General features: G+C 38.8%; 1 protein-coding gene across 1 annotated transcript; it reads left to right on the forward strand.

The window, feature by feature from the left end:
* The first annotated feature begins 528 nt into the window (after positions 1-528).
* zgc:110329 (uncharacterized protein LOC550500 homolog) lies at positions 529-14,588 on the forward strand. The gene is made up of 8 exons (XM_053481324.1): positions 529-850; positions 4,606-4,791; positions 4,876-4,950; positions 5,047-5,142; positions 5,419-5,538; positions 10,785-10,835; positions 11,264-11,380; positions 13,211-14,588. The coding sequence occupies exons 1-8, from the start codon at positions 764-766 to the stop codon at positions 13,535-13,537; spliced, it is 1,059 nt and encodes a 352-aa protein (XP_053337299.1). The 5' UTR covers positions 529-763; the 3' UTR covers positions 13,538-14,588.
* The last annotated feature ends 236 nt before the right edge of the window (positions 14,589-14,824 follow it).

Consider the following 14,824-nt stretch of genomic DNA (forward strand, 5'->3'; position numbering starts at 1 on the left):
GCCAAGGTCCAGACCTAAATCCAATGGTTCATCTGTAGCAAGATAGGAAAATTACTGTTGACAGACACTTTCCATCCAATCTGACTGGGCTTGAGATATTTTGTAAAGAAGAAAAAACATTTAGCATTTTCCTTCTGTTTTACAGTTATGTGCCACTTTGTGTTGGTCTATCAAATAAAATCCTAATAAAACATATTTACGTTTGAGGTTGTAACGTGAAAAAGTGTGGAAAAATTCAAGGTGGTATTAATACTTTTGCAAGCTACTGTACTGTATATATATATAAGCATTTGGCATATAATCATTAGCTTAGACAAGACGAAATGTAGAAGATGTCCCAGTAAACGAATCTAAATTACATTTTCTCGATAGTTTTATCACACACACACACACACACACACACCTCATGCATACTGAATGAAATTTTAAAAAATGTGCTGCTGGCCCTTTAAATCGATGCGCGCGCCGGTAGCAGGGCGGAAGTCGTTCTTTTTTTGTGTTTGTTTACAGGGTGTCCAAGTTTCGCTTTAGCTGTGTCCTGTGAGCTGCTGTGTAAACGCCTTGATTGATAATAAAAGAAAAATGAAGAATAATTAATAGAAACGGAACGAAGGATAATATGTCCACACGGTCGGGTCAGACAGAGCTTGTTTGGAATGAGGCGCTAGTTAGTTAGAAGTGACAGCTGTATTTTATTTATCAGTGTTGTTGTTTATTGTGGTATAAATGAGCGCGCGGCTGAGGGCGGACAGAACCCTTCGCCATGGCTCCGTATGAGGAATGGAAAAAAAACATTCACTTCTATTATTGTGTCAAATTCACACTTAATGTGTACTCCATGCTGTTCTCGGTGAGTATTAGTAATTAAAATTATATTTTAAAAAAATGGGTTATAAACTTTAAAGGGTGGCTGTTGTTCACTCTTCATTGAGAGAATGCTAACGTGGCTAGCTGTGTGAGGTTTCAAATTAACTGAAATTATTTCAAAATTTAAAAAATTCTGAAACGGTTTTGTCAAAGCTGTCGTTTGTGCTGAATAAACCGAGTCCTGGTTAGTTTAATGCTGATCTCTTTATTATTATTATTATTATTATTATATCCATTGTTTTATGTCCCAAATATTCAGTATTCAGTTTTTGATTATAATCCAGTGTGTCTGAATGGTTGAATCTGATTGGTCAGAAAGTGCTCATAATTTGATGTACAAGTACTCGGATGTAGTTCCAGATGTCTCCAGCTGTAGCCAAGCTTAAGCATACTCTGAACACGTGTAATTTATAATAAAACTAGCATTAGTACGCGTCGTCAAAGTTTGTAGAAATAGTTAAAACCGTTAAAGCTAAAAATAAGCTTTAGTGATATTATTTCAGGTTATAGCCCACGTAACGAAATAATTCCAGCGCATTAAAATTCACTTATACCACTTCAGCGCTGTTATTTCAGCCATGAAATTGTGAATTAACCTCAGTAAAAATATTCAGTTTAGCTTTTCTAATTAATATTTATTGGTGCAGGTGTTTTTTTTTTTACATTGAGCAAGTAGGTTATTAGTAGCTTATTTTAAAGTAGATTATTAAATCCGGCACAGAACTGTTCATAACATCACTTTCACTGAAGATTTTAATTTCGCTTATTATGCAGGTTAAACTTCAGGCAAAGATTCATGTACTGCAAAAGTTTCATTAAATTTTGTCCAGCCTGGTTTTACGTTCTTTAATGTATAAAATATAAAGATATAATTGAAACAGCGAGTTCTGAGAAAACCTTTGTATTATTTAAATAGATACCCCAGTGTGTCTGAATGCTCGAATCTGATTGGTCTGAAGGTGCACAGTCATTTTGTACAAGTACCCAGATGTAGTTCCAGCTGTAAACTGTACACTTAATCTTCTGAACAGCCAAGCCAAGTCTAAGCATACTTACGTTAGCCTACAGTTCGGCAACAGAATCTAACAAAAGGTCTAATTTATAATAAAATATTTTATATACGACAGGCATTTGAGTGAAACTGAGACTAGTAAAAGAAAACAAATCGATTGACATTTACAGAATACTTCAAGTACAGTACAGTGAGGAAACTCTTAGCCGCAGTGCAAACATTTTAAAGAAAGCTGTAAGTCAGTGAATGACAATCCCCAGAGGTGGCTCAGAGTCCACTGCAGCTCAGCAAGTGGAGCACCTGATCCTTGAAAATTGACGACGGCAAGTTGAAGAAGAGACGCATCGGACTGTGGAAACTGTACACACAGTCATTCATCAACATCACTTTCACATTACAGGATTTTGACTGAGAGTTATTGCCACATCCCCTGTACAGTCCTGACCCTGCTCCAAACAGTTTCCACATGTTTGGGAAAATTAAAGCAGTACTCGGGAGGCCAGTGTCTCAGTTAGATCATAGCTCCTGTTTACTGAGAAAACTAGATTACTAATACATTAATGTAGCAGGGGATTATATAGAGAAATAAAGTGAGTTTTGTATTGTGGCTTCTACTGAACGTTTTTACATTCTAGTAAAGTAGAGAAATCATATGTTTAAGACCATCTGTATTTTAACAATTTTAAGAGAACAGAATAATATGTCAATAATTACATTTTGTTGATCAATTCAGGTAATTGAATCTGCATTGCAGTTTTTGATTCTGAATCGATTCACACTTATTTAGGTCAGCTTTCAAATAAAAAAATTAAAAAATAAATAAAAAAATTGTTCCGCAGGATCTTAAACATTTTGCAAGATTATTGCTTCTTCTTCTTCTTCTTTTGAGTTTATGTCTAGTCGGTGCAATACCTCCACCTATTATGGCACAGAAGATTAGCTATATTTGTACGAGACACAAAATTTTACACTATGTTATCAATGTATTTTGAATATTTAAGTTTTTTTTATAATTTTTGTCTCTTACTTTAAAACCTAAAAGAAATTTAAATGCTTGTGACAAATCAGACAATAAAGCACAGCTATTGAATTGTAACGAATTGAAAATTGCAGCGCTGAAAACGCAGACAGATCCCACTTTAAGACATGGCATATAAAAAGTACATCATAGTTTTTATCTGTTTCCAGCCGGTGATGTAATACGGAGCGTCCGCAGAGCAAGCCCTGACTCACAGCCATAACCTCTTGATCCCTCGCTATAAACCCCAGCTTGCCTCGTTACCAAGTAACCGAAGAGCCTGAGCTCATCTATCTTTTCCTGTGGTGTGGATTTAATACCCATACAAGGCATCAAAAGAATTCAGTGTGTTGGGGAGGGATTTTCACATCCTTGTACAAGATGCTCGCGGAAGCTTTCAGGCCGAACTCTCTGTATCTGCGTTTCTTATCTGCTCTCACATGGTGTTTGTTTTTCTTTCTGCGTGTGTCTTCACAATTGCATGTTTGCGTCTCGGTTAAAAGCCTTCACATTTCCTACGTCGAGGGTGATGTTTTAATTGTCATGTTGCGTCCGCACTGTAATTACGCACTTAGAACGCAGTGTTATAAAGGGTAAGTAGGGAGGAATGGAAGTGGACATTTTGACACGGACGATGATGTTTTGATTGTAGTTTTAAAATGCAGAAATTAAAATTGACGCTTTGGGGTACATTAACAGCAAAAATATCTAATGAATAACACTGATTAGAAAACATTAATTAAGAAGCGTAGAGTCAAAGCGTTCAGCTCGAAGAGTCGACTCAAAGATGAATCACCCAGGACAGACAGGATGCCTTTTGTTTTGTCACATGATGGTAAACGAGAAGTACAGACACATGTGCAAAGAGTAACTTTCCTTCTTTTCACCTTTTCAGATAAATTTTTTTTTTCTTTATGTTTCTTCTTGCTCTTTATATTTCTTGCATTGCCTATTTCTTTTCAAATGTTTGAAATGGCCTTTATTATTTTTTAATATATATTTTTTTCTGTTTTCTTTTGTTCCCATTTACTTTTTTGTACGTTTTTGTTCTCCGCCTTTCTTTATATTTTCTTTTCTCTCAGTTTATTTTTTTTCCCGCTTGCTTTTCATATTTTTATGTTTTTCTTTTTGTAGTTTTTTTTTTTAAGTTCTCCTTCTGTTGTTTTTTAGGTTTCTTTTCTTACATTCCTTCTTTGTTCTTTTTCACATTTTTGCTTTTAACATCATTTCCATTTGCCTTTCTTGTTTATTTATTTGTTTGTTTGTTGCTTTATTCTTGCTTTCCTAATTTTTTTTTCTTTTTTTAAAATATTTTCTTATGTTCCTATGTCTTTTGTTTTTCGTTCCTTCTTCGGTAGTGTTTTTTATTTATCTTGCTATTTTTCAATTTTTGCTTTTTTCAAAAATCTTTTGAGGAAAGTTTTCTTCCTCAGATCTCGGTTTTTCTTTTTTTTTTTTTTTTTCTCGGTTTTATTCTTAGTTTTCGTTACATTTTTATTGTTACACTTATGCTCCTCATCTTTCTTTCTTTCTTTCTTTCTTTCTTTCTTTCTTTCTTTCTTTCTTTCCCCTTATTCTTTTCTTCACTTTCAACATTTTAACGCTGTTTGCTTGTTTTTCTTGTTCCCCTTTTTGCCTTGTAAACATTTGTGCCTTGTACACTCATCCTCACTTATGATAAATGATTTGCGTGTGTGTGTGTCCGTAGTTAGTGGGTCTGTTTGTGCTGTGTGTGGGCCTGTACGCTGAGGTGGAGAGACAGAAGCACCGCACGCTAGAGGGAGTGTTCCTGGCTCCAGCCGTGGTTCTCATCCTGTTGGGCCTGGTCATGTTCTCCGTGTCTGTGGTGGGAATGCTGGGTTCTCTGCGCGACAACAAAACCCTGCTGCACATGGTGAGTGTTCCTCACTGACCGAACTCACCCCGGTAATCTGTAACCGCCCTGAGCGGAGAATTAAACCCGATCTGATCTCCGTAGTTCCTGAGCGTGCTGTCGGTCCTGCTGGCTCTCCAGGCGATCGCCCTCATTATCGCTCTGCTGTTTGAGAAAACGGTAAGCAGGTCCAAGAGAGACGTCAGGCTCGTCACAGAGCTCCATACACATATGTTCACCATGTTCTAATCTCCCTCTCATTATCCCTCACGACAGACGTCCGAATTGTTCCAGAAGAACATCCGGCAAGGCATCAAGCACTACTACGATGACCTGGACTTTAAAAATATCCTGGACTACGTGCAGGACAAGGTCTGAGTGTCAAAGGTCTACAGTCTGAAGAATCAGAGATTCTTATCAGTGCAGTAACAACCTGCTTGTTATCACGTTATAAACCTAGTTTCTGTGAAAGCTCGTGTATGTGAGGAAGCAAAGCATTCTGGGGGATTTGATTAGACATGTGATGTTCTCCTGTACTGAGAGATACACAAAAAAACATCTGCATTGAAGCAGACAGTGAAACCTCTGTGGAAGGAAATGTTGATGCTTCTTTTCTCTCTCACTGAATCTGTTTTTGTCTCACTGCAGTTCTCCTGCTGCGGAGGTGATGAGTATAAGGACTGGGAGGTGAATCAGTACCACTTCTGTAACGGTACCGGGCCCCTGGCCTGCGGGGTTCCTTACACTTGTTGCGTCCGAACAAAAGAGGTGCGACTCCAGACCTTGGTTTTCTCTTTCTCTCTCTCTCTGTCCCTCTCTCTCTTTCTCTCTCTCTCTCTCTGTCCCACTTTCTCACTCTCTTTCTGTCTCTCTCTCTCTCTAAATCAGTTTCCTGAATATTTATTGTATGTTTGGGCAGGTGTAATTTACAGGATAATGTGGGCGTTGTAACCCCCTAATAATCAAAACCAAAATATTGTAACCAATAAATATTATAGGATTTATTTTCTACTTTCTAGAACAATACTGGCTAGTTGAAAACTATTAAATGCATTTGGCTAATTAAGTAACAACAACAGTCAGTTGTTATTTTAAGACACAAAGGTCAGCTGTTTTGAAACAGTTCTCGCAAGAACAGTATTGTGTCAAATCCGTTTGCAAAACCCATCAAGACCAAAAGTTACCTCTGCTGCAGAGGAGAAGTTTATTTAGAGTTACCAGCCTCAGAAATCACCAATTAACAAACAGCAATGTTTTAACACCAATTTAAATGTAAAAGAAGGGTGAAGGAGCGGGGTGGTGGGGGTTTAGGGGTGGGGCTTCACATCGTCTGCCATATATGGATGAAGATGTTAAACTCAAAAGTTGTGAGCTGAACCCAAAGTTCTGTGCTTGTGCATTGTTTGTTCACAGTCTCCTTCTCTTTTCCCTTTTCTTTATCTCTCAACTTGTCTTTCTCTATCTCTTGCTCTCTTGCTCTTTCCTGATGTTTCTCTTGCTTTCTTGAAGTCTCTCCGAATCAGTTTTATAAATCTTACACACCTTTTTTAGAAAACAAATTGCTCAGTTTCTCTGTTTGTCTCTCTTTCTTGTTCTTTCTCGCTCTCTCTGTCTCTCTTTTCTGAAGCTTTCTTGCAGGCTTCTTTGCTCCTCCTGAGTCTCTCTGTCCTTCTCTATTTATGTGGTTGTGTGGTGGTGGTGTGTGGTTGTAAGTATGTGTGTGTGTGTGTGTGTGTGTGTGTGTGTGTGTGTGTGTGTGTGTGTGTCTGCCTGCACTTGGCTGATGGAAGGTGCCTCATGCATGTAGTGCTTCTGTGTATTAAATTAGTTGCACTCGCTCTGTAGAGACCTCTCTTCATCTTCCTCTGACGTTTACTCTGGCCAGCTCTTTCTCTCTCTCTCTCTGTCTCTCTCTCTCGCTCTAATGGTGCAGCAATAGAGAATGATGGTGTAAGTACAAAAAGTACTGGTCTGATAGCAGAGAATGCTGCTGTGGTAATAAAGAGTGCTGGCACTACGATGAACAATGGTAGCTTGATAATGTGGAAGGCTGGTACAGCTACAGGAAGCACAGACGTGATTTTGGGAGAACGCTGCAGTAAAATGGTAAAGGAGAATCCAGTCATGGACAGCAGCAAAGGGAGATATGTCAGTGTAGGTAAGGAAATATAAAGAAACAATAGGTTTGTCCTTGTCTGTGCTTTTTTTCATATTCCTTTTAACTGAGAAGCCGAGATTAGGAACTTATAAAAAATAATGGAGGTAGGGACAAGAATAAACGAGCTTTAGAAAGGAACACATAGAGACAACGAAAATGAGACAGCATAACAAATGTGATGGGGCTTTTTCTTAGCCGTGCGATTAATTTCGTTGCCAAGTACCAATTTCGTTCTCAAAAAGGTCAAAAGCAACTAACCCATCATCTGTGGACGAAAAACTCCACGTCTTACAAGTTTTAACGATACAAGTGGAAATCAGAGGAAGAGGGAAGAAGACCGCACTCTCATATCACTCATGGTGACACTGACCAATCATGCGCCTCTCTGAGCTCGCACATGCGAAAGGGGCGGATAGCATTTTCTCCAACTTCGTGTAAGCAGCAGTTTAAAAAGATGATGTCAGCATCTTGGACGAAGCACATGATTAGTCTTTGAATTCCGTGGTTGGTCATCGTTGCCTTGATGGGAGAGTGCTCTAACAGTCAGAGGTGGAAATTGAATTAATTAAGTTAGGAGAAATTGGTACAACTAAATTAGTGAATAAATAATCCTCTGCCACAACATGGCAGTAACGGTACTATAGTAATGGGGAACTACATCAAGAACTTGACAGTAGACAGGAATGCAGAGAACGTGTCCACGATCCTGAATGATGGACTCCTGAATGAATTTGAGAAAACAGTTTTGGGAAACATTGGGAACAGACCAGAAAAATGCATAGTTTGGTCATTGAGCCCATATTGTAAGAAATAAGTTGTGGACAACAGTAAAGTCTGCAGATGATGTAATGGTTTTTAAAACATAGCGGTACAACAAGGGGCATCTTCTGTACAAGTTTAGCACTTTAGCACAATGGTAGAGAACAGAGGCAAAGAAATAAGCAAATAACCAGAAAACCTATGGTTGAGCAAAAACGGGCGTTTTTCACATTAGCGCCTTAGGATTATTTATGAGAACACTTGACCCCAAAGTCCGGTTCATTTTGATCAGTGAGAACACAATTGCTCCCTACTCAGAAACCGAGTCAGCTTGAAAAGCTTCGGTGATCTCGAATGATACAGCGTACTTGGGCACAGATCTAATCAGCGCTTCGTCGGTCTGCTTCGAAATTGCTGTGCACAATCTCATCTTCTGACCTACACAGCCATAGCTTATAAAGCAGGACGGCACACAAAAGCATTGCTCTTGACATTTTTTGCCCCAAAATATCAATAATATTAGGAAAGGTTAACTTCCTTGTTCTCTTCTTCTCTCGGATTTAATGACTTACAAACCACCTGTGGACACGAGCCCCTTTTCTATATAGCCAGATACAAGTCAGTAAGGGCTTTTTGTCTGCAGACAGAAAAGAGACTGTTCTTTAGCAAAGAACTACTACTTACATGGACTACTATGTCCTGTCTATTTCTACATCGTACAGCTGATGGGGTTGACAGACAGTTTTTCCTACCTTTTAAGATTTTAAGAGCATGGTCCTCTGTTTTAAAGACAAATAAGACAAGGGTGCTTATGGGTGAATCATCCATTCATTTCAGCAGGAACTATGACATTGAAGATGGTTTAAAAGTACTACCTAACCATGCTTGGGGGGCACGGAGGTTCAGGGCTTCTGCACAAGAACCGCAAGACACCACAGCTGACAGAGTTGTATTTAGTTAGTTTGAAAGTCAAGTAAACTCTCTAGTCGGTGTGAAAGAGTGGAGGTTGCTGGACTTGCTAATGCCAGCCACTTTCACACGATGCTGCTGGAGGTCACAGCTAACCTGAGGCCACACACACAAGTACAGTAGATCATATTGATTCCAACGTAGCTACAACTAGACTCACAGTAATGTTCAACACACTAAGAACTTTGATACAGAAGTTTGGTTAAATTCCGACTAAGAACTTTTTCATTTTCGGTCTTAAATATTCAGTTGCACAGAACGAAATGATCTGCATGCTCAGTTTTTACTGCTAGCTTCCTGGGAGGCCTGGGAAACTAAAATGAAACACAGTGGATCACTGAACCCAGTGATGCAAAAAAGGCCAGAATCTAAATAAAATAAATTCTAAATAAGGTCTGCTATGTAAAACAGACTGCAGGATCTCTGTGTGGTTTGCGGGCTGGTTGGAGGTTTATGTTGTGTAGAAAACAAATCATTAATCTTAAGCTTTTTAAAGGATTTTATATTCTGTAGGTGCTACTTATGTTTTTATAAGTTAAGTTAATTTATTTATATAGCACATTTAAAACAACTGATAGTTGACCAAAGTGATTTACATAGCAAAGCCAAAAGAAGTAAAAAAAATAAAATAAATAAAGAAGAAGCTTATTGTACAATTTACTTTTAGACCAAATTATTATAGCGTTTTTAATCGTATTTGCGTATTTATCTATTTTTTATTCGTGCATTTTCCTGTGCATTTATTCAAGTAGGTATTTAAAAAGTTCTGTTTATTTGGAATGAAATGAATGTCACATTATGAATAGTTAAAAAAATTATCTTGCTCTCTCTCTCTCTCTCTCTCTCACGGATAATAAGCCTGTGTCATGCTTTCCGGCTGCTAATGCACTGCTTCTGAGCAGAGAGTGGAAACGGGAGGGCAGGCCGTTAGAAGCGGAGCACTCTGTCGATGTACACGAGGCATGAATGAAGATGAAGAATTGCAGCCCTGTCTCTCAACCTCTCTCTCACTTTCGGCCCATCATCACTTCTCTCCAACAGAGTAGAAACCTGCATCATGGAATTTTAGATAGCACTGCTGATACAGAAATTCTGCTAAAGGAATCAGTAAAACGCTTGATAGTCCAGTACCTGACACACATGCTAACACATCGGTTTACAGATCTAGTAAATCTGTTACACATCACAGAGATGATCTTGGTTTTAGAAAAGTCTTTTTGTGACAGTCGAATCTGTCGTGCTAAGGAGCATGACAGGTTGTCATGTGACCTGATTCCAGCCAAGACATCAGCACATGGTGTAGGAGGTGAAGACAGACCAGGTGGAGGAACGCAGGTGTGATAAGAAGTTCTGGCAGCCATAAAATTAGACACGTTCTTTTCAGATCAGAGATCACCTTCACCTGTCAGAACCGCACCAAAATTGAATCGTCTAAACAAGGAAAAAAAAAGAAAGAAGACACTCTCTCTCTCGAGGGTGTGAGGTGAAGCGGAATCACAAGGCCTGGGGTGTGAAATTGATCCCAGGTGTGAAATGTAGTGACATGAAGTGGAAAGTGTGTGTGTATGTGTGCATGTGTTTGTGCAGTTTTGCTTCTTCCTAAATTATAGATACCAAATTTAGAGTTCAGCAGCCTGAGCTGTTTATACTAGAGTGCAAAGGTTTTTACTCCCATAGATACTGGGTGGAAAATGATTTTATTTAATGTGCACAAAATTAGGGAGGACCCTGTTATTACGAATGAACTGTGTATAGTGTTTCAGTGTCTTTTCTCTATTCTCCATCTATTTATGATTGTGGTAGGTTTAAAATCCACACTTTATACACCTCGCCTTCACTGTGCAGCGAATAACAAACCTAACACAGCTGCATGTGTCTCGTTCTCACTAGCTACAACCTCCTAATTCTAAGAATAATGTGTGCCGAGCATGACGGCGCGTGACGTGAAAAATGTGTAAGTGGGGTCACTTCATTGTTAACCACAAAACCTCACTTTCTTACATACAGACATGAAGAATGTAGAAACTCAGGTCGACTTTCAGGGTTTTGTACTTTGTTGGAGGGGAGGAATTGGCATCCAGGAATAATTCAGTAGTAATGTGTATGTTTGTGTGTGTTTCCTTTTCAGCCTGGAGAAGTGGTTAACACATTGTGCGGCTATAAAGCTCTTACCAAACAGGTACGTACGGTTCTTATTGTCCTGAATCATACATCCGTCTCGGAACAGACGCTTGCTTCATCCGTCAGGAAAAATTGCATTTTTCGGTTCAAAGAGCAAACATCACCACATCAGTAATGATAATCAAGCGGTCTTATTCCTGCACACTTCCCGTGACTCATAGCTTTACGCCCGCCACCTGTTTATTATCTTTCTTTCCAAGGTCTGATAGTTTGCTGGCAAAATCACGGGACGTGTATTTACAATTTCAGCCACAGTTATTCCCGACCCCGAGCTTTGTGAGGTTATTTATTCAGGCAAATTGTAGCATTATTACAGGCAGTGTCTCAATTTTGACATCACGCAGAGCTGTATTGTGTGATACTGTCTAACGAAAGTTGTTCAGTCTGGAATCATTCTGCCATTTTTATCCCCCTCCCCATGCACAGCGTGAAGATTTGGCCGATATCATACACGTGCGTGGATGCATTCATGCTGTGAACCTGTGGATGGGTGACAACATCGGGGCCACGATAGGAATCTGCTGTGCCGTGGGTTTGCCCCAGGTTAACCATCTCTCTTCTGTTATATACTTCTTAATTTTAATTATTTAATTGTATAACAATTTTATGTAATCAATTTCTGTTTTTTTATGCACTATGTATCGTTGGGGTGTGGTCGTTTATAAGAAGTGGGGTTATGTTCAAATATAATTTTTTAGAAACCTGTTGAAAATTTGGAAAAAACTGATTCATTTTGTTTTTCTAATGATAATTAGCTGGGTTAAAAAAAAAACATGGCAACCGTTAGCCAATCAGGAATCTGCTACCATTAACCAATTTTATAGCCACTTAACAGTGTATTTTAGCTACCCTAATGAACACCTGATCATCTTATACTCCCTGTGACTTCAGTGTCCTTAGCCATATTAATCAACTTTACTGTTGCCTCAAAGCTTGCAGGCAGAATTCATCTCGGAAACATGTTGGACTTGAACCAGAACCCTGAGTTCCACCAGCCCCTGTTTGAACACCTTGTTTTGGAACATGCGGTAAAATCTGACATAACTGCACTAAAACTGCACTTCTTTTACATTGGGAAATTTTGTGGTTATGACTATACATGGCAATTTGGGCAGGATGTACCGCTGGAACAGAAACATTCCCTAAGCTGAAGTCTGAGAACATGTTGCCTTGGTCCCTATCAGGAAACACGTTCAAACTGACCTTTTCAAGATGCCACTCTGTCGAGTTAATTTTCTGTTCAGCTGACACGCAGGCCTTTTATTTTAAAACCACAAGACTTCAGCAGCCCTGGGAGCTGGTGGCACATTTTCCCCACTAGAGGTTTCTCAGAAATGTAAAAAACTTTAAGCATGGTTCCACTTTTTAAGTGTTTCAAGCAAAAGAACATTTAAGTAGCTCAGAGACAAGTACCTTCACAATAGCAGCCCAGGAAATTTATTGCAACTTATGAGGTTTGGTGATGTTTTTAACAAGTTGTTTTTACAAGAACAACAGTGGCCCTTCAGGAACCTCTGGGAGATTTTACCTCAGAACTTTTTATTACTTTGGGCATCTCACAAACTTTAAGGTCACTTTTATCACAATAAAAGTGATTGGAACACCAGGAAGCTTTCTAGCAGATGGAAAACTTCATTGCCATAAGAGCTTTCACAGACGATCAGGAACTGTAGGCAAGGTGTTCTCACAAGAACTTTTTAGGCACATTTTCCCCATAAGAACCTTTTAGCGGTTTAAGAACTTTCAATCCCAATTTAACCACAAGAAACAAATAACGACCCATGATTCCAGACAGGAGGTTCTGCACATCTTTTTGTTCCTCTTATCTGTCTGCTTTGCACAAGCTCATTCCTTTCCTCCACTCTCTCTCTCACTGCTTATACAAAGGCAGGTTAGATACCGTCAGGGGCAGCAGCTGGTGCCCTCAGCCCCATTAACGCTCTTATCCACCAGGTGGGTCTATTCAGTGAGCGAGATCCAGTGCTGACATCATCAGCAAGCTGCCTTACCTAAAAGATTGGAGTCATGCAGGCCGCGTTCGTCTGTTTTCTTTATGACGACGATCCTTTGATCTAATAAAGAGATCAAAGGCGCACATTTAAAATATACCAGCCGGGGTTTGAGAAGTCCTGATTTACATAATGGCACAATATATATATATATATATTTTTTTTTTAAATATTTATATACTTTATTTTTTTATTTTATTTTATTTTTTTAGAAAATTTAAAAAATGCAATTTTTTAAAATTTATTTATTCTAACCAGGAACTGTTAGAAGGGTGGAGCTTTCTATATAAGCCGAACTTCACTTCAATGCAAAGTATGCTGAAACTTTTAGATCAGTTCATAACTGCATCCATCTTCCCTTTAGTTTCTGGGCATTGTGCTGAGCTGCGTCTTCTGGAACCTTCTGGTTGAGATGAGCGAATCCGGGGACATGGTCGACTTCAAGGTACTCAAGAAGGCTGGCTACAACTACAGTGAGCTGGACCTGTCCGGTGCCGGCTGGTGCATGTGCCTGCCCCGTGTTGGTGGGTACCTGCCCATACCTCACGCCGAACCTGAACTGGTGCCGGAAGCAGAAGCCCTGAATCTTGATCTCGATTCTGACCCTGTGACCTTTGAGCAGATCCAAGCTGAGATATCCCTCAGCCAGTCGAAACAAGAGCAGCTCGGAATGGACGAGGTAGACAATTAAGTCTAGAGATGCATCTCCTTCACCTGGTCCTTTAATTTAATTGTGATTTGGTATTTATTATTTTTTTCAGGTTGTGTATGAGGAGCAGTAGCTCTTTTATTGCACTGTCTGGTCTTGCACTACACACCCGGTTCAAAAGAGCCTAATTAATTAGACACTGTGTATTTCCTCAACTAAGCTCTCATGTAACATAAAGGATGTGATTTTTTTTTTAAAGATTTTTTTTAAATTCCATTTTAATTGTAAATTTTAAAATTTTTATCTACACAAAATAGATTTTTTTTTTAAATAGACTTGTTGGGTTTAGCGTCTTGTGTTCCTCATGAGCTCGGATTCGTAAAACAAGGTTATTCCTATATGTGGTGACTTTTTGTGTAATGCTTTGTAAATGATGTTGGAAAAATTTGCGGTGGCGAGGTCATTGATTTGGCGCTAAGACTCAAAGTTGATGTTCTCTTTGCTTAAAACATTTACATTCATTGATTTAGGGTGTTTTTTTAATTTGGATTTTAATTCAATTTATTCATTTTGATTAGAGACCTTTTCTAATTAAAACTTATACCAGACAATCGGTTCAAAACCAAGCTTATTTGAAATAGCAAAATCCGGTTCTTCCTACAAAATAAGTCACGTGATAAATCATTTTGAACATAAAACTCAGCACAAAGGGGTCTGCAGCAAACGCTGTCTTCAGGGGAAGGCAGGACAAAATAACAGCTTTTTCTCAGGGTGTCGTTCTTGACAGTCCACTACCACCTTTTGTTAATAATAAGGGTTTGAGTTTGAAACGTTGGTCTAGATCCAAAGTAGCAAACGTCACTATTTTGTGTTTTTTTTTTTTTTTTTTTTTTTGGAAAATGAAAATCTAATTGCTTATGTTGTAAAGAACGTTTTTCATGGTCACTACTTGAACATAAACATTCCTGATTGTTTGACTATCAAATCGGTGCTAATTTCGGGATCAGTATCTGTCATCAAATGCTGGGAATACCGTTTGCGATGCATATTATGTATTATACAACAGTTAGTGCAACCGAGTAGTCTGATTAAACAAGAGATGATGACAGATGGATAAATAGATGAGTATTTTATTGATCCTAATTTTGGAAATTTCCAAAATTAATTGCACTAATAACCATTTTATCAAACGTTTTAATAACTGCTAATTACACTAACTGTTGGTTGCAGCGCAGGTCACAGTAGGTCTGTATGGTCCGCAGAACTGAGGAGAAAGCAGCTGCCTGCCAAAACCTACTATTAAAAAAGGCCCACTTTCAGCAAGGACAC

The sequence above is a fragment of the Clarias gariepinus genome, chromosome 21 (genome assembly GCF_024256425.1).
Source record: "Clarias gariepinus isolate MV-2021 ecotype Netherlands chromosome 21, CGAR_prim_01v2, whole genome shotgun sequence".
Classification (NCBI taxonomy): domain Eukaryota; kingdom Metazoa; phylum Chordata; class Actinopteri; order Siluriformes; family Clariidae; genus Clarias; species Clarias gariepinus.

Excerpts from the sequence above, each read along its gene's own strand:
- zgc:110329 (XM_053481324.1), top strand. The coding sequence starts at position 764 with ATGGCTCCGTATGAGGAATGGAAAAAAAACATTCACTTCTATTATTGT. Across the intron at positions 4,792-4,875 it reads ACAAAACCCTGCTGCACATG|TTCCTGAGCGTGCTGTCGGT; the intron begins GTGAGTGTTCCT and ends TGATCTCCGTAG. Across the intron at positions 4,951-5,046 it reads CTCTGCTGTTTGAGAAAACG|ACGTCCGAATTGTTCCAGAA; the intron begins GTAAGCAGGTCC and ends CCCTCACGACAG.